This window comes from Orycteropus afer, unplaced genomic scaffold, assembly GCF_000298275.1.
Source record: "Orycteropus afer afer isolate SDZICR_OR568_19922 unplaced genomic scaffold, OryAfe1.0 scaffold00006, whole genome shotgun sequence".
NCBI classification, from domain to species: Eukaryota; Metazoa; Chordata; class Mammalia; order Tubulidentata; family Orycteropodidae; genus Orycteropus; species Orycteropus afer.
Window position 1 is genome coordinate 26,461,744 of NW_006921593.1, and position 24,108 is coordinate 26,485,851.

The 24,108-nt window shown below is 58.4% G+C and overlaps 2 protein-coding genes across 2 annotated transcripts in view; one reads left to right on the top strand and one right to left on the bottom strand.

Annotated features, from left to right (window-relative positions):
• The window catches only part of NGEF (neuronal guanine nucleotide exchange factor), an 84,421-nt gene extending 66,560 nt beyond the window's left edge, over positions 1-17,861 (top strand). Inside the window, exons 5-14 of the mRNA XM_007941765.2 lie at positions 2,603-2,763; positions 5,539-5,691; positions 8,727-8,856; positions 10,326-10,400; positions 13,071-13,160; positions 14,124-14,287; positions 14,737-14,892; positions 15,949-16,028; positions 16,678-16,782; positions 17,671-17,861. Of these exons, the coding sequence (XP_007939956.1) occupies positions 2,603-2,763; positions 5,539-5,691; positions 8,727-8,856; positions 10,326-10,400; positions 13,071-13,160; positions 14,124-14,287; positions 14,737-14,892; positions 15,949-16,028; positions 16,678-16,782; positions 17,671-17,861 (1,305 nt within the window). The remainder of the gene's footprint in view (positions 1-2,602; positions 2,764-5,538; positions 5,692-8,726; positions 8,857-10,325; positions 10,401-13,070; positions 13,161-14,123; positions 14,288-14,736; positions 14,893-15,948; positions 16,029-16,677; positions 16,783-17,670) is intronic.
• A 3,237-nt stretch (positions 17,862-21,098) lies between these two features.
• SNORC (secondary ossification center associated regulator of chondrocyte maturation) overlaps positions 21,099-24,108 on the bottom strand; it is a 6,901-nt gene continuing 3,891 nt past the window's right edge. Inside the window, exons 2-3 of the mRNA XM_007941776.1 lie at positions 21,806-21,988; positions 21,099-21,208 (exon numbers count right to left, since the gene is read on the bottom strand). Coding sequence (XP_007939967.1) covers positions 21,099-21,208; positions 21,806-21,988 — 293 coding nt within the window. The remainder of the gene's footprint in view (positions 21,209-21,805; positions 21,989-24,108) is intronic.

Below are 24,108 nucleotides of genomic sequence, written 5' to 3' on the forward strand. Positions count from 1 at the left end.
GGCAGACAGACAGGTGGGCAGCCCGGCAGACAGACAGGTGGGCAGCCTGGCAGACAGACAGGTGGACAGCCTGCTAGACCTAGGCTGGGTCCTCTTCTTACCCGGGTGCTTTCTTGGAAGCAGAGTGTAGCTCCTGGTAGGTTTGTCTGCATTCCTGTCCCTGTGAGTGAGGCCGCGCGCCATCTCCAGCCCAGCTCTGTCTAGTTTATACCTATTTGTGGATATCCTTTTGTAAATTACCATGTTAGTCAGGTCATCTGGAGAAAAATTCATAATGTCCTGGACACACACCCTAATGCTTAGGTCACAGGGTGACGAGTGCTGGAGCAGGGTAAGTGTGGGGGCCTCAGCCCCGGGCAGCAGGCGACTCAGAGTCACTGGGGGATCTTAGTGGGGGGCCCAAGGGCCCGGGAAACCGCAATTCAAAAACCCAACGCAAGGGGGGGGGCGCTCTGAGAAACGCTGCTTTTCTTTTCCTTTTTACTCGGCGAGCTCAGGGCCGTTCTTTGGCTCAGCCCCTCCCGAAGCGCCCTCACCCCCTGCCTCTTCCTCCTCTTCCCACCCACCCCATGCCGTCACCTCTGAGTTGTACTGGGCTGTGTCCTCAGCGGTGGTGTTTCTGTTCCCTGTGTCCCCAGCGGCACGCTCTTGGCATGTGCTGTGGAACCAGGGAGTCAGGGAGGGCTGGAGGTGAAGCCTGGTGGCCCTGGGCCCCGACCCCCTGGGCTGGTGACCCTGTGGGCAGGGGTCGTCCTGGAATTCCCAGCACCCAGCAAACACTTGGAGACTGGAATGGCCCAGGGCTGCTTGGGCAGCTACCCGGGAAAGGACACAGAACGTTGGACAGCCCAGCCCAAGGGAGCCAGGAAGGAAAAGTGAAGGCTGGTTCATGTTCTTAGGAGGAAACTGAGGCTCACTGGGGTTCAGTTAGCCCCTGGCCGGCTCCCAAGGCTGCAGGCCCTGTCTCTCTGGACACCAGGACATCACAGGCCTGGACAACTTCGAAACCACAGGGACCAGCCCCTGAGGAAGAACACCCAGCCTTGGATGGATTTTCCCTGCTCACAGAATCCAGTGTGGGAACAGGCTGGAAAAAACCAGAAGGCGACATGGTTATTGGCAGCTCTCACATGGAACAGTCCAGAGCTAAGAGACCAAGCTGTGATTCATACAATCCGAGTCAGTGTAAACCGTGTCTCCTGAGGACAGCGGGCCTGTGTGGGAGCGGGCAGTGGCCGGAACCACGGTGGCCGTGGTGCGTGGTAGAAAGGGGGGCTCTGCAGTAAGCACCACACACACATGCTTATGCTCACGCACACATTCACACGTGCACACTCATCCACGCTCATGTGTCTACGTTCACACGTGCTCATACACACCCGTGCACACGTGCTCACACTCATACATAGACGTTCACTCACTCACTGTACTCCCTGCCCACCCCCCACTCCTGCCACCTGCCCTGCAGAGTCTCCACCCTCTGCCTTAGGGATTGCCTTGACCCTGGTCTCCCCACTCCCTGAGCATGGCTGCTCAGGGCCAGCGTTTCCACCGCACCTGCTGTTTTGGGACCAGGGCCTGGCTCTTAGCAGGTGCTCAGTGAACCTTTGTGGAATGACTGAACGGACAGGAGAACGGGGTCTGGGACCCTGCATCAACCACACTGCCACACAGAGGCCTGACTGGCTTCAGGTGAAAAGTACTGATCAGGAAAAGACAGCCGCCCTATTGATGTGCAGGTCACTGGGCAAATAAGTGAAGATGCCCACCAGGGAGAACTGAACCCACGAGGACCAGCCCAAGACCAAGCCGGTGGCATCCAGTGGACGCTGACTCCCGGCAACCCTGGAGGGCATGGTAGAACTACCCCACAGGATTGCAGGGCTGTACTCTCCGGAAGCAGACCGCCATGTCATTCTGCCACACAGCAGCTGGTGGGCTCGAACCACTGGCCCTTCAGTTAGCAGATGAACACTTAACCCCTGTGCTACCCGGGCTCCTTCCACACATGACTAATCCCCTGTACATGGACCGGGAGGGAGGGGTGCGTGCTGGGAGCTGGGCTCAACTGGTGTCAGTTAGCAGTGACTCAGGCCATGGGGCCTGGGCTGCCAGCAGCCAACAAAGCTGCCCTGCCTCTGTCCAGCTGCCTCTGGCCCCTCAGCCTCTGGGAGGGCAGCGAGAGGGGCCAGGAGGGGTCTGGAGGGTCGGCCACACAATGACGCTGTGTGTGCAGAGACGATCCCAGGATAGGTGACAGTGGGCACTCGGGGATGTAGGGTTACAGGCCTTTCCTCAGTGAGGCATGTTTCTGTAGGATGATTTTTCCCTCAGTGTCTAGGATGTTCATCCATTTAGCTTCTGTGGTTACATTTGCCTGGAGATGGACTGGCCACATCCTTCTAAATGTAAATAAGAAAAGCAGTAGCAGGGACGGAGTTCCTTGCTATCTATGACAGAAGCTTCTGGAAACTCCTTGCCATTGTACTCTCGTTTACCCCTGGGGCTTGGGTGTACTTGGAGGTCTGAACCAGTGCAGTCCTGTGGGGCGTTGTCTCTTCGGCTTCTTGGTTTTCACCCACTTGGTGCCGGTCCCCCGCAGGCCATGTTCGAGCTGGTCACCTCCGAGGCCTCCTACTACAAGAGCCTGAACCTGCTGGTGTCTCACTTCGTGGAGAGCGAACGGCTGAAGAAGATTCTGCACCCGGCGGAGGCCCACCTCCTCTTTTCCAACGTCCTGGACGTCACGGCCGTCAGCGAGCGGTAGGTCCCGCACCCACCCTGGGTCTGCTGTGGGCCCTGCTCCCTCTTCCCGCTGCAGCCGGGGGAGTGCGGGAGTTTGTCTGCTGGTCTCTGTACATGTGTGCGTTTGGAATGTTCCGTAATCCAGTATAAAGAAATTGCCATAGGCCATCAAGTGGACGCCAGCTCATGGTGACCCCGTGTGTGTCGGGGTAGCACCGTCCCCCACAGAGTTTTCAGTGACTGCATTTCAGACACAGATCACCAGGCCTCTCTTCTGAGGCACCAGCGGGTTTCAATTAGTGGCTGAGCACTTAAACTGTGCGCTTCACCTAGGGACTCCAAACAGACAGAGACATAAGTCCAAAGACCTACACACGCACGAGCAGGGCGGTCCATTGCGCCAATGAACTAAATCCAAAGACCCACACACACGCCAGCAGAGCGGTCCATCGCGCCCCCTGGTCAGGGTTGCAGCTTCCTTTCTGTTGGCCTGTGCATGCTCTGTTGTGTCCACGCGGAGCTGTGAGCTGGGTCACCCTCCCCAGCCAGGGCTGGGGCAGCGTTGAGTTGCTCATGACAGGGTGTCTTAGGCCTCATGACAGGGTCTCAAGGCTCTCCCTTCAAGTCATGATCCTGCTCATAAAGCAGGCAGAGCATGGCCTAGCACTTCTCTACTCTCCTATTGTGTTTGTGGTAGACTCGGGGGTGCTTCTGTTTTAGCCTGTGTGGCGTTTGGGATGAGCTTATGTGGAGGAAGAATCAAACTAAAGCAAACGCCCACTTGCAGTGACCCTAAAGGGCAGAGGGAAAATGCCCCACAGGGTCTCCAAGGCTGTCAATCTTCACAGAAGCAAAGCCCAAACCACACCCACTGCCTGGAGTCCATTCTGACCCACAGCGCCCCTAGAGGATAGAGTGGAACTGCCCACAGGGTCTCCAAGGCTGTGAGTCTTCACAGAAGCAAAGCCCAAACCACACCCACTGCCTGGAGTTGATTCTGAGCCACAGCGCCCCTAGAGGACAGAGTGGAACTGCCCACAGGGTCTCCAAGGCTGTCAGTCTTCCCAGAAGCAAAGCCCAAACTACACCCACTGCTGTGGAGTCCATTCTGACCCACAGCGCCCCTAGAGGGCAGAGTGGAACTGCCCACAGGGTCTCCAAGGCTGTCAGTCTTCACAGAAGCAAAACCCAAATCACACCCACTGCCGTGGAATCGATTCTGACCCACAGCACCCCTAGAGGACAGAGTGGAACTGTCCCAGAGGGTTTTCAAAGCTTTCATCTTTATGGAAGCACACTGCCTCATCTTTCTCCCACTTAGCATCTGTGTTGTTGTTGTTGTTATTTGCCATCGAGTCGGCCCCGACTCATAGTGACCCCGCCTTGGGTTTCCGAGGCAGTATCACTATGGAAGTAGGATTGCCCAACCTTCCTTCCGAGGAGTGGCTGGTGGGTTTGAACCGCCAGCCTCCTGGTTAGCAGTCAAGTGCCTTAGGCACTATGCTACCAGAGCTCCTACATTGCCTACCTTTTGATTAGTAGCTAGCACTCAGCCACTGTGCCACCAGGGCTCCTTGGAGGAAGAACAGACACCTACTAATATGTTTGCAAAGAAGAATAAACACTACTGAAACTGGGATAAATGGCTCTGCCATCATTCCAACTGCAGCTAAAAGGGACATGTGATCTGCTGGTCTACCAAGTTTTCACTGGCGAGACCAGGGCGTGGCACAGGGCAGACCCTCCCCGCACAGCAGGGAGCTCCCCGCATCCTGCCTAGGCTGCCCTGCTCTCTACACATGGCTCCAATGGGTCCTGAGGCCCCTTGGCGTGGGCGCCCCCCCCACACTGACCCCTCACCTTCACACTGCAGCCCTGGTAAGTGGGCGGCGGGGAGGGGCGGCAGGCACTGACCGCCCCCACCCCAGCTCTGCGGCTTCACCCTCCACGGTGGCAACGCCGAAGACACACTCCTACAGGGGCTGGCCATCCTTTGTGCATTTACTTATTGACATCTCACCATGGGAAATTGAAGGGCGCTCTGGTTGCGCAGTGGTTAAGGCAGTTGGCTGCTAGCCAAAAGGTTGGAGGTTCAAACCCATCAGCCATTTTTGTGGGAGAAAGATGAGGCAGTCCTGCTTCCATAAAGATTTGTAGCCGTGGCAACTCTATGGGGCAGTTCTACTCTGTCCCACAGAGTTGCTATGAGCCGGAATCGACTGGGTGGCAGTGGGTTTGGTTTTATGGAAAATCACAAACACACCAAAGTAAGGAACCAGTGAGGCACACCAGGCACCAGGTTTAACGGGGACCAGCATCCTCCTCCCCTCCACCTCCTGTTCCACCTCCTCCCCTCCCGTCACCCCAGGATCTAGTCTGAAGTGCCATTGTCATTTCTGCTATGGATACAAAGGTCTCTCTTTTTAATACTCCTACTGCTGTTATGCAGAGGGTCCCTGGGTGGTGTGGACTACTGCCAAAAGGCTGCCGGTTCCAGTCCAGCCAGAGAAACCTCGGAAGGCAGGCCTGATGCCCTGTCTGCCCTGAAAACCCCATGGAGCAGTTTCCTCTGCACACAGACGGGCGCCGTGAGCTGGAATCGACAACAACCACAAGAAATGCTGTTATCCCCTAAAACTATGAACAGTACCTAACACCCCCTCAGCAGTCCCGATGGTCTCATGTCGAGTCCCTCGCTGGGTCAGAGCCAGGCCCGGACCCTACACTCACTAGTCTGTCCGTCTGTAGGTCCTGCCACCCAGGGGCCCGTAACCCACACTGCTCCCTCCGCAGGTTCCTCTTGGAGCTGGAGCGCCGGATGGAGGAGAACATTGTCATCTCGGACGTGTGCGATATCATGTACCACTACGCGGCCAACCACTTCTCGGTCTACATCACCTACGTCAGCAACCAGACCTACCAGGAGAGGACGTACAAGCAGCTGCTGTGAGTGCGTCTTGTCAGAGGGGTCTTCATGGGGCAGCGGGCCCAGCACCCAAGGTTTAGAAGCAGGCAGTGGGAGCCACAGGCCCGCCCAAGCATCTCTTGTATGTCCCTGCGGGTCCTGGTAGGTGGCGCCTGCAGGAAGGTCTGGGGTCATCAGAGAAACATGAACCTGACTTGAGCCTGAGAGAGCAGCCCATAGCCCCTGCCAGCTGTGACCAGACCTGCATGCAGACTCTGTGAGGTGTAGAAAAGAGAGTCTGAGGACAGGAGGACACTGAAAGGCCCAGGGAACCGGAAGAGGGAGTTCGAACTAAAAACAAGGGCAAGGACAGTGGGGAGGAGTCTTTGGGTGGTTGCCTGGCGCTCCCTTCAGCCGACTGCTGACCTGCCCACTCGCTGACCATACTCTGGGATTTCTGCCAGTGAGATGGCTTCTGGTCACCTTGTGTCTTCTGAATTCTTCACCTTTGTGTGACGTGCTTAAATGACAGGGTTTGAACCAGTAAGATGTCCTTGGATCCACTCAGAAGCATCAAATGACATCCTGAGGGTATCATCCTAAGCATTAGGCTTCACTGGGCTTGAACCAAGCACTGTGGCGAATCGTGGAGGTATTGAGCTAGTGTACATGGGGGGACTGAGGATCTACTTTTGTTTAGAGACTTGGAATTTGAGAGGATCAGAATGCTGTTTTTGAGACTGAGAAATCCATCCAATCGGATTGGGTTCTGACCCTGGCTACACCTGGAGCCAGGTCAGGTCACAAGGTAAAGGGCACAAGACCTCAGCTGCAAGCTTGGGAGTCCCCACAACACCCTCACTTCCCGCCCTGGTGGCTGCAAATCTGGGAGCTTCCTACTAACCCCTCAGGATACCAGCCATAAGCATGGGGGCACCCAGGGCCCCTCACTTCTGACCTGTTCCACTCACAGAATTCAGGAAAGCACTGTGCTTAGTACAGTAAGTCCCTGGGTTATTAACAGCCAACTTAGGGACAACTGGTCCTGGCCCTTTAATGCTACATAAATTTGTTCTCACTCTGAAATGATTACTCCAACCCCTGCTTGCAATAAACTCTTCCTCACTATCCTTTCACTTGCTTCATGTGCAGTTTTTAAATCACTGAAAAGGCTTCACGCCTTTTCTTGCACTAAGATAAGGCTAGATAAGGACCGTATGCACCCATTCCAACTTAACCTACAGACTTGACTTAAAGACACACGTAGGGATGGGTCTCATTCCTCACCCAGGGATTGCCTGTAGAGCAAAAGGTATCTGAGTGAAGAGGCGCACAGGGCAAGGCCTGGGAGGGTCTCCAGTGTGGAGCCTCATGTCCCGAAGGATGCACCACCCACACCCATGCAGCAGGGTCTTCCACCAATCGGCAAGCTCCTGGGGGCTCAGTGCCCAGAGCTTTGTATGGGATCTCACCCCATGGGCACGGGTGACTGGCTCATGCCACATGACTGAACTCAGCTTCCGGCCCCCTTCCCTGGAGTCCAGCTGATGCCACGTGCTGGGTCTTTCTGGACTGGCCAGCCTCCACCCAACAGTCACCTCATTAATGTAACTTGTCAGATAGGTATGGTCAGGAACCTGTCCACAAATAACAAAGACCCCAATCCCTGGAGAAATTCCAAGGGTCTGGAGGTTACCTAGGAAGGCGGGTGGTACAAGCAGTGTGTGATCAGCAGCTGCTAATCTAAAGGTTGCTGGTTTGAACCTACCCATCGGTGGCATGGAACAGAAGTCTGGTGATCTGCTTCCATAAAGATTGCAGGCCAGGAAACCCCGGTGGAGCCGTTCCACTGTGTTACACACAGGGCTGTCATGAGGCGGCATCGAGTCAAGGAAAACTGTTTGGGATTTTTGGGTTGTTTGTTTGTTTGTTTGTTTAGAGGTTACCTCCCGAGGGCAAAAGGCAGATTCTTTGGGTCGAGATAACTGTAAACCCTGCAAGGACACACACCAAGAAGACAAGCGTCCAGGAAAATAGGAGTCTGTACATTGCAGCTCACTGCCATCAAGTCTGGTGGCATGGTGCCTAAGGCACTTGACTGCTAACCAGAAGGCTGGCGGTTCAAACCCACCAGCCACTCCTTGGAAGGAAGGTTGGGCAATCTACTTCTGTAGAGATACTACCTTGGAAACCCAGTGGGGTCACTATGAGTCGGGTCTGACTCAGTGGCAGTGGGCTTTTTGAGCACACGCAGAGCTCAGAACACACGCATGTGCTGGGTCTCATGCAGATTATCTGGATTTGAAAAAAGGCGGAAGGACGTGACCCCAGTTGTGTGATTCTGGGGGCCTAGGCTCAGCTCGGATCTCCGGTGCTTCAGTGGTTAAAGCATTTGGCTACTAACCAAATGGTCTGTGTTTCGAACCCATGACCCACTGCACAGGAGAAAGACGAGGCAGTCTGCTTCCATAAAGATTTACAGCCTTGGAAACCCTCTGGGGCAGTTCTATTCTGTCCTAAAGGGTCACTATGAGTCAGAACTGACTCGATGGCTGTGGGTTTGTGGTTGGAGGCTCAGCTCCACCCACAGTTCTTCTCTCGCCCTGGTGGGCACCGTAGACCCACTACGAGGCCCACCCGGGGTGGACCATCCACGCCTCTCGAGGCAGCCTCGGTTTTCCTGGCAGCTGGCCCCAGCTCCCTGCCTCCTCCTGCCACCATGGGCTTACCTTGTCATGGTTTCCTGCTGTGTTGAATCATATCATTGTGCGTCTGATTCATAGACTTGGACACGCAGTGAATTCTTGCCCTCCCACACACACGGCTTCCTAAGTCTTCAGGTGCCGGCCATGGGAGGCCACTATTGGGATTGGACTGACATACCAACAGCTTATTTTCCATGAAAAAAAAAAAAAGAAAAGAAAGAAACCAATGTGTTTTCCAGGCCTGTGGTTGCCCGGTTTCTACGAGGACAGCTGGGAGGGTGTCCACGGGGAGGGGGCTCCAGGGAAGAAGATGCCTCGACTCATCCCCGCCACGAGCCGGGGACCTACGCCCGTGTCTGTGTCTGTCGCAGCCAGGAGAAGGCAGCTTTCCGGGAGCTGGTCGCACAGCTGGAGCTGGACCCCAAGTGCAAGGGGCTGCCGCTGTCCTCGTTCCTCATCCTGCCCTTCCAGAGAATCACGCGCCTCAAGCTGCTGGTGCAGGTACTACCCCTCCCACCCTCGTCCCCGCCCGCCCGCTGGGCCGTGATTTCCTGCTCCCCGTCGCCCTCTGGTTGCTCAGGTCTCTGGCAGCCTCTGGGGTCCTTGGTGGAGCAGATAGTTAAACACTTGGCTGCTGACCCAAAGGCTGGGGGTCCACTCAGAAGTGCCTCAGAAGAAAGACCTGGTAATGCACTTCTGAACAGTCAGCCCCTGAGAGCCCCACGGACCCCAGCTTGCTTCTGACACATGTGGGGGTGCTGTGAGTCAGAATCGACTCCACAGCAACTGGAGTTTTTTTTTTTTTTTTAATTATTGGGCTTCTAGGAAGTCTGTTTATTCAAGAAGTAATAATTAAGCTCCAACTGTGTGCCAGGCGTGTTCTGGGGAGATCATGGTCCTAGCTATGATGACAGTGGAATGAGGGGGGGTGACAGGCTGGCCAGTAACCACTGCCAGGTGGGGTCAGCAAAGATGAGTGACTTAGGCTGCGGCTTGGCTGACAGGAAGATGAGCACTAGGTAACTGGCTGTGAGTGAGGAGCACAAGGGGTGAGGAGGCATCTGAAGGACTCTCAGGTCCTGGCTTGGCTTCTGGGCAGAGTTGGGCACGTACCTGACACAGGTGTCAACAGGGTGATGGTCTGCAGGCCCCTGGGACCCGGCAGCCAAGGAACACCCAGCAGGCAGGAGGGGCTGGGCTGAGGGTCTAGAGGGAGCTCAGAGAGGCCTGAGAGGCACCAGGGCGTCCAGCCAGGTGGGAAGGGCTCTGAGCGGTGCTCAGTGGGAGGGGCGCTTCAGTGTGGCTGCCACCCAAACAGCAGGAGGGAGGACACAGCCAGCCCTCGCTGCTGGACAGACGCAGACGACACAGCGTGCACGGGGCCGCGGGCCAGGAGAAACCATGCAAAGGGGGCAAGAGCCTGGCAGAAATTACAGTTTTTAGCTGATGGCAATTTTGAGCATAATTTTTTTCTGAAGTGAGGACTGGACATTTTTATCAGTAAGACTGAAGTGAACAGAGCCTTGGGGTCACTGTGACTGGGCTTCAGTTGGCAGTAGCCAAAGTGGAGGGCAGGGGAGGTCCTGTGCCCACCAGAAACCTTCCACATTCCTTGGGAAAAGGCTGGCCTTGGTTGCGAGTGACCGTCTCGCCCTGCTGGACGCTGCCCTCCCTGCACTACACAGTTGTCACTCTTGCTTGGACCTTCGTGGTCCTGGGAGGTCATGGGTGGAGAGAGTGGAGAACGTGATGGCCCTCGTTAGTCGGCGTGGAAGACGCTGCTTGTGGTCTTCATTCACAGCCTGGCAGGGGCTCTCTTGCCTCCGTCCACCAGGGCTAGGGCTCTTCACGTGTGCTTGTCACGGCAGCGTGAAGCCGTTTGGACCAGGGCAGCAGGGAGGCCGCATCGTCGAGGGGAGGGGAGCCGGTCCTAAGGCACAGAAACCAATGCCGCCTCTCCCTGTGCTCAGAACATTCTGAAGAGGGTGGAGGAAGGGTCCGAGCGCGAGTGCACTGCCCTGGACGCTCACAAGGAGCTGGAAATGGTGAGTCGTGCTTCCTTGTTCTGTGGCCGCAACAAAGCAGCCTCCTGTTGACCCACCGGCCCATCCTGCTGCCCGCCTGCTAGTGCGTCCTTCTTGTTGTTGTTGTTGCTGTTAGATGCTGTCAGGTCAGTTCCGACTCATAGGGACACTGTGTACAACAGAGCACAGCGCTGCCCGGTCCCCAGCCTTCTCTCCCCACAACCTTTGCCATGCTGGAGCCTGTCGCCGCAGCCACTGCGCCAATCCACGTAGTGTGGGCAAATTCGTTTTAATATTTGCTTTTGCAATACAGAAGTCACTGGGGCAGAAAACAGCTGGCCCTCCCTCCCTCCCCACCCGTCTGTTAATGCCCCCAGGTGGACAGCAGCCAGTGATGTGACACGCAGCCTCTGTTGCCATCTGAAGGCCCCAGGTCTCTCTCTTCAGCCACCTTCAGTGCCTTCAGAGTCACTGCAGGTGTCTGGAGCCCAAATGGACCTCACGCTTGTCCCTGCCTGTTGCTCCTCATGAGAAGCGTCGTGCCAGCCCCGTGTACGTCGAAGCTGGTGCTGGTTCTCTGAGCTGCTGACGCTTCTCTCTGCCCCGTGCCCCTTTCCCGGCACATCTCCCCGCCCCCCCCCGTGACCCCTCCAGCCAGAGGTGTGAGCAGCTCACGGTACTGCCCCTTCGACCATGTCTTGGGGCAGGCCCTGCCGGGAGTGGGGCCAGCACCGCTGACACTGATCTTCCCAGAGCATCCAAGCAGAGGGGGGTTATGCCGGAGAAGCAGTACCGTGCTCCGTCCCCAGGTGCTGGGTTAACTCAGGCCCTGTCTTCGTGTCAAGTTTTGTCCTTGTGCTTGGGCCCTGTGTACTATGCTGGCCTGTGAGCCTGGCCTGGGCGGCTGTGCAGGGCGGCCACTGCCAGGTTCACGTAGTGGAGGGAGTGGGCGTTGTGGTCCTTTCCACTCCTTTGTCCCCAGCAGCAGCTTAGTGAAAGGAAACTGCCCACCACGGGCATCAGGCGGTCGATCTGAGCCCCACGGTGCCATGAGGGCTCCTTGACTTCATCTCAGTGCAGTCATCTCCCCGCCTTGGGCCACCTCAGGTCCCTGGTCCCTGGTCTCAGGCACCAAAATCCTTCTGGTAGCTCCTCCTTTTGAGCAGCAGGGAGGACATCCCCATGTCCAGCCGGGTACAGGCTGGACCTCAAGGGCCACTCGAGTGGCCGGTCAGGTGGGTCAGTGGCCTGTGAGTGGTGACAGCTTACAGGGCCTCTGCCCGCCGCCAAAGCCAGGGCTTACTTGTCCCTGGCGGGACGTGAGCTCACTCAGGCCCCAGGCAGCCGGGCACATTGGGCCACAGAAGGTGAGCCCTCAGACCACCACAGCTGTGAGAGCCCCCAGGCCCCAGCGATGTCCCCCTGCCATCAGCCCTGGGCCAGACGGACATTTTCTGTTTTAAGTTCTTTTCTGCTTTTATCCCCCTTTCTTCCCTTTTAGTGAAAAGTACATTGTTTCTCAGAGTTTTCTGTTTTTTTGAAAAAAGAATAAAAGTCTCTCCCCCGCCCCCTGATTTATAAGCTCTGGTGGTGTAGTGCCTAAGGCACTTGACTGCTAACCAGAAGGCTGGCAGTTCAAACCCACCAGCCACTCCTCAGAAGGAAGGTTGGGCAATTTACTTCCATAGAGATACTGCCTCAGAAACCCAAGGAGGGGTCGCTATGAGTCGGATCGACTTGACGGCAGTGAGTAATTTATAAAAGTAATTGGAGCTCAATACAAAAAATTTCAGAAAATGCTGGTAAGTACAAAGATCGTAAAGGTTTCCATAAGCCTCGGCTGACATGGTGTGCTTCCCCTTCCAGAACTTTCTAAACAGGCGTGACACCTCTACCTGTGTTCTTGGCAGAAAGGGGTTGTGGTTTATAGGCCGGCTTCCTGCTCCCTTTCAGTGCGTGAAAAGTTGCTGCATTTTTGAAGGTTTCCTCCTCAGTTACGTGGGAACATTGTTAGTGAACTAAACCCTCAGGTTGAGGATCGTTTTTCCCAAGTCCAAATGCACCGAAGTGAACATCCTCGTAGATACATCTTTGGGCACTTTACTCCTCCCAAAGGAGCCCTGATGGCACAGCGGTTAAGCACTCAGCTGCTTGTGTTTAAGCCTGTGTTTGCCCAGCTGCTCCGTGGGAGAAAGGTGAGGTAGTCTTTCTTAAAGATTACAGCCTTGGAAACCCTAGGGAATAGCTCCATGCTGCCCTGCAGGCTCGCAGTGAGTTAGGATCCACTCCGCAGGTACAGGCTTGGTTTGGTTGTTTCTTAAATGCCTCCTGGCGGTTGTGTGTGCCACGCCATGACCAGGAAGGCCGGGGAACCTCAACTCCTCCCACAGTGGGCGGGAGAGCCTGCTCCCCGCACACCGGCCAGCCCGCAGGAGCACCGTCAGCCTGTCCAACCTGAGAGACCTTACTGCCTCCCTTTGCGTCTCCTGGGTTACCAGAGGGCTCAGGCATCTTTCTGCCAGGCTCTGACTTCCTGCATCACCACTGACAGTCACAACTAACAGCCTGCAGCTTTTCCCACGTGCCTTTGCCCCAGAAGGTGCTAGAAGGTAGAGCCCCGGCCCAACAGAGCCGGCGTGGCGCCGAGGACGCTGGCCGTGGTGGCCTGACAGGCCCCGCTTGTCATCCCAGGTGGTGAAGGCGTGCAACGAGGGTGTCAGGAAGATGAGCCGCACGGAGCAGATGATCAGTATCCAGAAGAAGATGGAGTTCAAGATCAAGGTGCGTCAGCGCCGCTCTGTGCCTGGGCACAGGCAAGCCCAGGGCGGCTCCGACAGCCCAGCTCGAAGCACGGACGCCCCTGCAGGCTCGGCTCAGTGTTACCCGTGCCGAGGGTTCTCCCCAGGCCTTCCCGCTGCCGCACCCCATCTCTCCAGCCTTTTCTCTTCCGAGCCGTGGCAGTGACTACTCCAGGGGTTCTTAGATTGATAGGATCACAGGCCCCTCTGAAAACTTGCCACAAGTTAGGACCTCCTCTCCTAAACATAACCAGAAATGTGAGGCATCAGCGAGCTGCCGAGGTCCTCTAGGGCCTGGCCCCTGGTGGCTTGGCACAGCAGTCAGAGAGCCTTACCGCACGCAGTTCCCTGAGACTCCGGCTGGGCACAGCCCCAGCCTTCCACCCCCGCCTCCCCATGAACGGATCACCGAGGGCCAAGAGTACAGACAAGCAGCAGTCCAGAGCAGGCCTGACCTCAACTTTAAGTCACTGTGTCCTCTCCCCTGTGAACTTGTGGGGGGGAGGGGTGGGGGTGACAACAGAGGGCCAGCCCCCCCAGGTACATACACACAATGTACACACACAGAGGTCAACACATACACAAACACGCACAGACAAGTACACACTCACACACACATGCATAGAAACACACACGAGGATATATAAACAGACACATTTACACAGACATGCACACACTCATACACAGAAGCACACACACGCAACACATGCAGACACAACATGCACTGATGCGTTCACATACAAGCTCATACATAGACAGCTGTTCACACATGCACACATATACACCAGTTTCCTGTGTCTGCCCGGGACTGCCTGCCTCCAGTACCCATAGGCCCTGCGTCTGCCCTGGACCGACCCCCCAGTACCCATGGGTCCTGGGCCTGGAGGGGTCTCTGGGGAGACTCAGTGGGGCTGCAGGCCATGCTGACAGCCTGCCCCGCCCACAGTCAGTGCCCATCATCTCACACTCGCGCTGGCTGCTGAAGCAGGGCGAGCTGCAGCAGATGGCGGGCCCCAAGACCTCCCGGACCCTGCGGACCAAGAAGCTCTTCCGGGAGATTTACCTCTTCCTCTTCAACGACCTGCTGGTCATCTGCCGCCAGATTCCCGGGTGAGTGGCCGAGCGGGGCTCGGAGGCCTGGGGGCTGTCTCCTTCCCTGCACGCCTCCCTCCCTGTGGCACTCAGCAGCTCACGTTCCCAGCCAGGTCTGGTTAACTCGGCCCAGGAGGCAGAGAGCTTAGGCTCTGGGTGGGGTTTCTAGTCTGCTCTGTTGACACCAAGCGTTGGGCAGGTGCCCTTCTGTGAAGAGGGAACTTCCCGTCCAACACCTAGTGCCCAGCCCTGTGTCTGACTCACAGGCAGTGCTCAGCAGAGTGGCTATGGCCTTCGGACCCTGCTAGCCATCCGCCCCACGGGCTGGGACCTGTTCCACAGGTGAGGGAGACAGGTGCTCAGGTCAGGGGCTTCTAGAAAGGGTAAGCAGCTGGCCGGCTAGGGGTCCTGAGACGTCCCTGGACTGCCTTGGGACTGACATGCCTGCTGCACCACGTTGGTTCCAGAGACAAGTACCAGGTGTTTGACTCGGCCCCACGGGGCCTGCTCCGCGTGGAGGAGCTCGAGGACCAGGGCCAGACACTGGCCAATGTGTTCATCCTGCGACTGCTGGAGAACGCTGACGACCGGGAGGCCACCTACATGCTGAAGGCCTCCTCTCAGTAAGTGCTGGGGACGCCGGGGTCCCGAGTCATCTCTCCGTGAGGGCTTGCTGCCCACAGGCTGGGGCAGAATGAGGCTCTGCCCAAACCTGGCACGCCATCCTGCCCAGCCCAGACCCTGCAGGGTTGGGGGAAGGGGGGTTTCTATCAGGGCTGTGTGTGCAGGTTGGGGGCGTGAGGGTGTGTGCGTGTGTACACGTGCACATGAGCGGGTGCACCTGAGTGCATAGCGAGTGTGCATCTGCATGTGTTTTGCACGTGCATGTGTGTGAACACATGCATAGTGAGTGTGCTCTTGAGTGTGCTGTTTTGCTGTGAGTGTGTGCAGTACATGTATGTGCACATGTGCACAGGTATGCGTGCACAGCAAGTATGCACCTGCTTGTGTGTGTGCATGTGTGTGCATGCATATGTACGTGTGTTCCCTTCAGACTTCAGATTCACAGACCTCCATGCACCCCTCGTGGCCTCTCCTCATTACCACGCAACCTCGGGCCATCACTTCACCTACGGCCCCAGGGCCCTCATAGGGACAACAATTATGACCAGGAGAAACACTTGAAACCATAGCACATTGAGAGTGCCCCAGGTCACCACGGCCCCCACCCAGGAGCAGGGACTGGCCCCCTCGCCTTCCCTCCTCCCCTCCTGCACTCACTTCACTGCCTGCTTGCTCACCCAGAACCCTCCTCTGCCATGGCCTTGGGCTCCCATCCCAGTGGGGTGGAGGTGACATGAGCCTGTCAGCCCTGCCCCATCTGAGGGGCCGAGCATCCTCTTTGCGGGGCAGCTGTGGGCACCACACGGGGGAAGGAGGAAATGCCCTCCTTGGCTGTCACTTAGCAAGTGCTGCTTGGGAGACCGTGTGGGGCCCCTGGACCACTCTGATTGTTTCTGTGTCCCGTTAACCCTCGGCAGCCTGACTCTGCCGCCCTCTGAGTGTCCTCAGTGTCCTATGGAGCAGTGCTTCCACGCGTGGGAGGGGACTGGGGCGGGCGCCGGGGAGCCTTGGGGCCACAGCTCTGCGGCTGGGGCACAGCCTCCTTCCTGTCGCAGGAGTGAGATGAAGCGCTGGATGACCTCCCTGGCCCCCAACCGGAGGACCAAGTTTGTCTCCCTCACGTCCCGGTTGCTGGGTAAGCTGCCCCCTGGGGCGGGGGCTCGGGCGGGGCGCTGACTCACCAGGCAGGGGCAGGCTTTGCCCCCTGAGGCTCTGCTAAAGGAAGGGCGGGCGGGCTTCGGGCCAAAAGTCACCACACAGGCCTCCAGGCAACCCACGCTGGGGGGCGCAGCGGTGGCCTGGGCTCTGGTGTGTGGATGGTGGATGAGACGAAAGGCACTAGGTCTTCCACAACAGGCCCAGAAGGCAAAGCCCAGTGTCCCCCTGCATTGCCCTTTGCCTGAAAAGCTCGTGATCCACAAGGGTCCAGACAGCGCTGACCCGGGCCACGCACACCTTGTCTGACCAGCCCACACCACCTCCCCACCACGTCCCAGGTTCAAGTCCAGAAAAGAGCTCCTTGCAGGGTGCCCATCTCTCGGCCTGGATGTTTTCCCAGAGTGCCTGGCTATTTCTGTAGCGTTTCCCTTGGGACCAGACTCTCCTCTCCCTCAGGCCAAGCCTGTTTGGGTCACTGTGGCAGCCTCTGCTGCAGTTTTGGGCTGGCCACGGCTGCCCCCCTGCTGGCAGCGCCGTCCACATTAACTGCAGGTCTGGCAGATAAGGGCAGGGCGGGTAGCAGCCTGACAAGCCTGTGTCCCCGCCCTCCCCCTCGGCCCTGCCAGACTGCCCCCAGGTGCAGTGTGTGCACCCGTATGTGGCCCAGCAGCCGGATGAAGTGACGCTGGAGCTTGCCGACATCCTGAACATCCTGGACAAGACGGAGGACGGTGAGGCCTGGCGTCCCCGGGGACCCTGCACTTAGCCGCCGGCCGGAGCGACGAGGGGGGGGGCGGGCTAAGCCTGCGCGGAAGCACAGGCGTGTTCGGGGGCTGCCTGAGTCCAGCTGACCGGTGGCCGGCTCTCAGCTCTGCCCTCAGGCCTGACACCCCCATCCTAGTCTCCTTGAACCTTTTTTCAGAGCAGGGCCGGGCTGGACCTCACACAGGCCACCAGGTCCCACCTTCCCCTCAGGACTGGGCCCACCCAGGCAGCAGCTCTGGGTCACGTCTGTCCTACAGACCTGGGGGAAAGACCACCAGGAATGATGCTCTGGCACCCTGACCCTGACCCTAAGCCTCGTATTTGCAACAAGTTCCTGGGTGAGCCTGGGCCACCAAGCCTGGTGCTCAGAGCTGACCACCTGGCCCTCAGGAAGGGGAGACTTAGGGAGGGCCTGCCACGATGAGGATGACGGCACCGCAGGCCACACAGCCACGTGGCCATCTCCCACCCCCACTGGTCCCTGGCTGCCTCTGGCTCGTGTGGGCGGCCCTTGGGTGGAAGGCTTTGTGGGAAGCTCAGGAATGGATTCCAAAGTCAGTAGGTTTGGGAAACACCGTGAGGCTGGCCTCGTCATGGCTGCCCTCCTCACCATCTGTCTCTCCTGGGCACTTGTTCATCGTGTCTCCTGGCAGGGTGTTGGGGGTGGCACCCCCCCCCTCACTTTCTGCAGGACAAACCCAATTTGAGGGGATCAGCAGGGGTTCATGGAGCAGATGCCCTTTGGGAAAGGCTGGCTGGGCTCTGCCGTCTGTGCCGCCTCTGCTCCCAGGATGGATGGGAACGCTGGCCCTCACGCCGCCCACAGGAGGTCCTGACACCCCCAACCCCCGCAGGGTGGATCTTCGGAGAGCGGCTGCACGACCAGGAGAGAGGCTGGTTCCCGAGCTCCATGACTGAAGAGATCTTGAACCCCAAGATCCGGTCACAGAACCTTAAGGAGTGTTTCCGTGTCCACAAGATGGACGACCCTCAACGCAGCCAGAACAAGGACCGCAGGAAGCTAGGGAGCAGGAATCGGCAATGACCCTGGGCCCTGGCGACCGGCCTGGCGGGGGGTGGACAGGCGGCGCAGGCTGGAGGGCAAACCAGAGGCGGTGGCAGGGCTCAGGGGAAAACGGCGGGTCGGGTGCCGAGGAGGGAGGGGGCCCTCATCCTGCCTGCATGGTGAGTGCTTGCATCTTGGACCCACTGACAACTGCAGACAGGGCACTGACCCCCCGGATGCGTTATAAACGAGAATGTGTATTTTAAGCGGTGTTACACCTCTCTGTCCCTTAGAGGGTCTGGAGGGGGACTGGCATGCTCAAGGGGCCCTCCTGGTCGAGGGCAGGCAGAAGGTGACGACTGTCATGATCCCTTGCACATGTCCCTCTTCGCCCCAAAAGCAGACAGAATCGTCCAGGCATGCGGATGGACTGCCTTTGCCTGGTGCAGCTTGGTGAGCAGCCGTTGGCCTGCAGTGCACAGGACTGAGACCAGCCACTTCTGTCCGTCCCTCCCCAGCCTCAGGCTGCTCAGCCAGATGTCCCATGTTTCTTCTGGCCCCTTTAGGAGCCCAGGCATTTTAAGGAGTGAATTGGTCACTGCACCCTGTATCGGTTATGGTTATGAGAGAAGCATATCTCAGTTTTGGCTGCATTAAAAGAAGCATCATGTATAAATAAAGGAGGTGAAGTTCTGCTCTTTATTATCCTGACACATACAGGAATGAGGTGTTGGGTTCTGGGCAGGGAGAGAGGAGGGCCCTTCAAGGTCAGTGGAGGAGGCATGTCCCAAAAGGGAGACGTGAAGGGCTTCTAGGAAAAGAGACAGCAGCCAGGTCTGGGCCTCCAGATGGGGGATGGATGGATGGATGGATGATGGACAGATGGAGTTGGGACGGATGGACTATGGATAGATGGATGGATGATGGATAGATAGAGTTGGGACGGATGGACTATGGATGGATGGATGGATGGATGATAGATGGAGTTGGGACAGATGGATGGATGGATGGATGGATGGATGAGGTGGGAGTGGAGTTTTTAACATATGGAAGGACTCCAGAAACTAAAGGAGCTATTGAAATCAACAGCATCCTTCTGCGGTGGGAGTGAGGACACAGAGGCTGGAAGAACACGAAGGGAGTGGGTGCTGGGTAGGTGCTGATCCCACAGGGATCTAACCACCATGGGTGGGACTGGATGTCCTACCTGGCCAGGTGTTATCCTCGGGACATTCTTCCTGCCATCAGTGGTGGCCAGTTACCTAGATGCTGCAGGCCCTCCCAGTACAGGGGGCCCATAGCCCCTGGGTGTTTGTCCCCCATGGCTGAGTGACCCGGGTCTGACTGCATCTTTGTCCCCCTGCACCCAGGCCATCTGAGGACACTGCTTCCTCCACCCCAGGGCAGGCCTGGGGTCAGGAGCTGCAACTAGATCACGTGGGGCTTTGTGAATCGCCCCACAGGCCAAATCCTTGGCTCCTCAGACCCTCTGAGAATGGGACGGCCCCTGGCAGGGCACATGCACTGCAACACTGGCCCAAAATGGGGGTGAGGGCCCCTGGTCCCCAAAAGACAGGCTGATGCCCGGGGTGGCTTCTGTGCTGCACCTCCAGGGGGTACCCACACCTCTGAGCCCCCTAAAGTCAGAAGGGGGAGGCACTTCTGAGACTCCTGATGCTCCGGGCTGTTGGGATAGGGGTGGCATTGGTCCCAGCGCTTGCCCCCGGCCTTCTGTTCTGCAGTTGGGAGATGCAGTATTGACTTAGATCACCTGCTCCGAGGACGTTGGCTCCTTGAGGTTCCGTGAGAGGAAATAATGCCAACAGCCTCGTTAATATGTCGGTTTGTAACAGTCCTCTGTAAGCAGGGACTTTTCACCCAGGGTATATTCTGGGGAGCTGCTTGTGTGGGGAGCTGGAAGCGCTTGAGGCAATGAGGTTGTGTGTCTCATACACAACCTGTGGGGGGGGGGACCTACAGGTGCTGGATGAAGAGGGGGAGGTGGGGGCGTGACTGGTACAAAAGGTGCTGTAAGGGGCTCTGGAAACCACAGGCCAAACAGGTTACCAGGAGAGAGAAAGGAGGAGGCCCCTCCTCCACGAGCACCTCCACTAACAGGGTCTTTGGGGCCTCAGAATGAGTCATCACCACCCTTGAAGGTCAGGGTTTGCAGCAGTCCCTTCCAGACCCCTTCCTGCTGCACCAGAGCTCAGCCCACTACATTGAATTTCTTTTTCCCTCTTAAAGTAGCACTTTCTGGGAAAGGTGGAAACAGCGTGGTGACAACTGATAAAGCCCAAGGCAGTCTAAGGTCAGGAGGAGTAGGAACTAGGAACTCTCATTCTCTTCCTGCCTCAACTGTGGCCACCTGCAAGGTGGAAGCCAGGAGGGCTGATCTTGAAAAGGCATTTTGTTTTCTTTCCCTAAACCAAGCTTCATCCCCGTGGAGCCGCCCCTCTTCCGTGATCAGGCAAAGCCCCTGTAAAGTGCAGCTCCACCCCAGGCTGGCTTGGGATAGGGACCAGAGGGCCTGCTCCTAGGACTCCGTGCGGGCTAAGCCATCCCTGCAGGTGGGACCCTCATCCCCCAAAATAATCGGTGCTCTGGCTCTGGTAGTCGTGCCTAGGGCACTTGACTGCTAACCAGAAGGCTGGCGGTTCAAAGCCACCAACCACTCCTCCGAAGGAAGGTTGGGCAATCTACTTCCATAGTGATACCGCCTTGAAAGCTTAAGGAGGGGTAGCTGTGAGTCGGTTGCACTGGATGGCAAACAACAACAGGTTGGGCCGGCCGCCCTCCATCGTCCAGCCTGGCCCAGGGCTCCATTCCACCTCTCCTGGCCCCGGGGTGCCGCTTCTCTCCACCGGGCCCGGGCAGGCATGGGCGAGGCGGTGGCAGGGCCTGGGGATGGAGCCAGGTAGGACAGCCTCACTCGCTGAGGAGGCAAGAGGGCCGGGAAGGAGCCTCTGGCCCCTAAGGACGCGGCCCTGCACGCCGCAGCCGAGCACGCGCACTCACACTCTGCGCGTTCCCGTGCGCCTAGGCGCACGTGGACACACTGGTACTCTCCGCTCACGCCTGCCCGCCCGCGCCCCAGCGCGTGCGCACTACACGCGGCGCCCTGCGTGCCGTCCCGCGCTGAGGAAGGCTGCGCTCACACGCTCGCACACTCCGTCGCACGCGCGCTCGCAACGGGCGCGGGGACACACGCGCAGACACGGACGCACAGAGGGGGTAGCGAGTCGCGCGCGGCAGAGCGCGGCCCCTTTATTGGCTTCAGGAGGCGGAAAACTTCCTCAGCGCGACGACCACGAGAGCCAGCACCACGCAGGTGGCCAGCAGAGCAGCGATGACGATTGCGGCAATGGCGCCGGGCCCCAGGGCGCCTGGAGGACAGAGGACCGGTCACAGCTGCACCACCCCGCCAGTCCCGCTCCCATCACGTACTGCCCCGGCCCCGCCCCTCCCCTCCCGGGGGTCCGCCGCCCCGCACTCACCACAAACTTCCCGGCCCCGCCCCTCCTGGCGGGGGGAATCCGCCGGTCCCGCCCCCTCCATGGGCTGCCCTGGCCCCGCCCCTCCCGGGTCCCACAGGCTCCGCCTCCACCACATGCTTCCAGGTCCCGCCCCTCCTGGGGTGGGGATCCCAGTCCCGTCCCCACTACAGGCTGCCCAGGCCCCGCCCCTGCAGGGCCCCGCCCCTGCAGGGCCCCGCCCCTGCAGGGCCCCGCCCCTGCAGGGCCCCGCCCCTGCAGGGCCCCGCCCCTGCAGGGCCCCGCCCCTGCAGGGCCCCGCAGGCTCCGCCCCCTCCACATGCTGCCCCGGCCCCGCCCGAGCCCCGCAGGCTCCGCCACCATCCTTTACTTCCCGGCCCCGCCCCCCCAGGGAGGGGGAATCTGCCGGCCCCGCCCCCTCCACGTGCTGCCCCGGCCTTCCTCCCTCTCCGGGTCCAGCCCTATCCCCACCCCTCAGCTCCCACCTACCGCTTCCCTGGTCCAGCCGGTCCCTCGAGGTGCTGTCCTCCGGGCCTGGAGCGCCGGTGGCGGCCGGAGCGCCGGTGGCCGCGGGCTCCCTGGCGGGGCTCGTGCTCTCTAAGGGTCCTTCTCCCGAAGGCAGCTCGGCGGGCTCGTTCCAAAGCGTTGGCGCAGGCTCCTGCGGGCCCTCGGCTGCAAGGCCAAAGACAAAGACAGGCGGTGGGACAAGGACGCCGCCCCCGCAGGTCACGGGCAGGGCGGGGACGGACGCAGGTAGTGGGCTCTGGGGCTCCCCATAACGGTTCTATGTCACAGATGAGGCAACCAAGGCCAAGATACCTCCCCACGCCTGCGCGATGACAGATGGGGAGGCAGCAGGGCGAGAGTGAAGACACTAGCTGGCCCTGTCCCATCAAATCCAGGAGAGGACTGAGGGACCCGTCCCACCTCCACCCCAGCCCTGTCCCAGGACCTGGGGCACTTGGTCTCTCCCTGCAGAGCTCCATCCCCCATCTGAACCGTGGGACAGTTGGGACAAGTTTACCTGTGTGAAGTGACACCTCTAAGTACCCACCCACTCCAGCAGGGCCTGTGAAGAGGCCAGGAAGATGCAGCCCCTCCAGCAACCCACGGCCCCTGGGACCCCCAGCCACACGGAGCACAGCTGCAGAGGGTGGAAAGAGATGTCTCCACAAGACGCCAGGGAGCATCCTCCAGCTGGGCAGCCACAGGACAAGGACTACCCAGGGCAACACAGGCCCCCGCGTGTCTGCATCATTGAGGTTCATGGGGCTTCTGTTCTAAAAACGGGGGAGCCCGCACTGCGGCCTTTGCCCCGAGCCAACAAGGTGGGGTGGGCAGGCCGTCTATGCTCCATGAAGCGCAGCTGCGGTTCAGGGTCGGGAAGGACCCCTGGAGCCAGTCAGTTAACACTTTGGTCCTTGGACAGCCTATGCCACCAGCCACTCTTTGTCCATGGAACGGGTGCTTAGCAGGTCTCGGGGTACGTGGGGCCACAGAGAGCAGGGACGAGACATCTCACATCCCCCACCACGAAGCACAAGCTGAGAGGCATAACCACCCCAGCCCCACGCCCCACGCCCCACGCCCCACCTCACTCAAGCCCTGCCCCTCACCCCCACACTCCATCACAGAGCTGGGCCTGAGGAGTCCCACAGCACCACTCCAAACCCTGGGCCCATTCTACTCCACAGACAACCAGATGGGGCCTCCAGAAACCAGTGAAGTTCAAGGATGAAAGGCCAGCTCCAGGCCTCTCCACCCCAGCCCTGACTACGGACATCACGGCTTCAGCCCACCGAGGCCCTAATCCCGATTGTGACCCAAGGGCTCTCAGCCCCAAGCAGGGCCCTATGTGGGCCAAGAGACACCACCCCACTGACTCCTCCTGGGTCCTCCATTTTGCCAGTACTGCCACTGTCCCATTTCGAAGAGAAAACTGGGGCTTGGGTTAAGTGGGATCCCGGAGGTGAGTGCCACGGCGTGGGTCTGCAGCCCCCGACAACACTGTGAAGTCATGCTTCCCTGGAAATTTCCAGGCCCAAGGGGAGTCTGGCAGGCCTGCAGGTTCTTTCCTCCCTGCAGTCTCCCTCACTTAGAGCAGGGGCCCAGAGACAAGCCAGACCCCCACCCACCTATAAGCCCTCCTCTCCTGAAGGAGGCACCTGAGAAGACATAAGGCTTCTGGGGCTTTTCTGCCAACAGAGCCCCCACCCTGAGGAAATCCTGCAGAAACCTCAACCAAACCCAAATTCAGGAACAGTCATAAAATCACAGGACTCTACAAATATTTCAAGGTCATGAGTGACAAAGCAAGGGTGAAGAATGTTCCAGATTAGATACTAAGGAGACACGACAACTAAGTATAATGCATGTTCCTGAGTCAGGCGTGTTCCTGGTATTGCTATGAAAGGCATTGTGGGATGAATGGGTGAACTTTGAATAAGGCTTATTAGGAAATAGTGCTGCATCCATGTCAATGTCCTGATGTTGTTCAGTGACAAAGAGGATGCCTTGTTCTTGGAAGTATTTAGGGGCAGAGGGGCGTGATGTCTGCAACTTACTCTCAAATGGTTCAGCATCTTGATAGATGACAGATAATACAGATCCACATGGTAGATGATGGATGACGGCTGGATAATAGATACATAGATGGTAGAGAATGGATGGGTGGATGGGTGGGTGGGTGGATGGATGGATGGAGGGATGGATGGGTGGGTGGGTGAGTGGATAGATGGGTGGGTGGATGGATGGATGGATGGCTGATGGATGGGTGGATGGATGGATGGTGG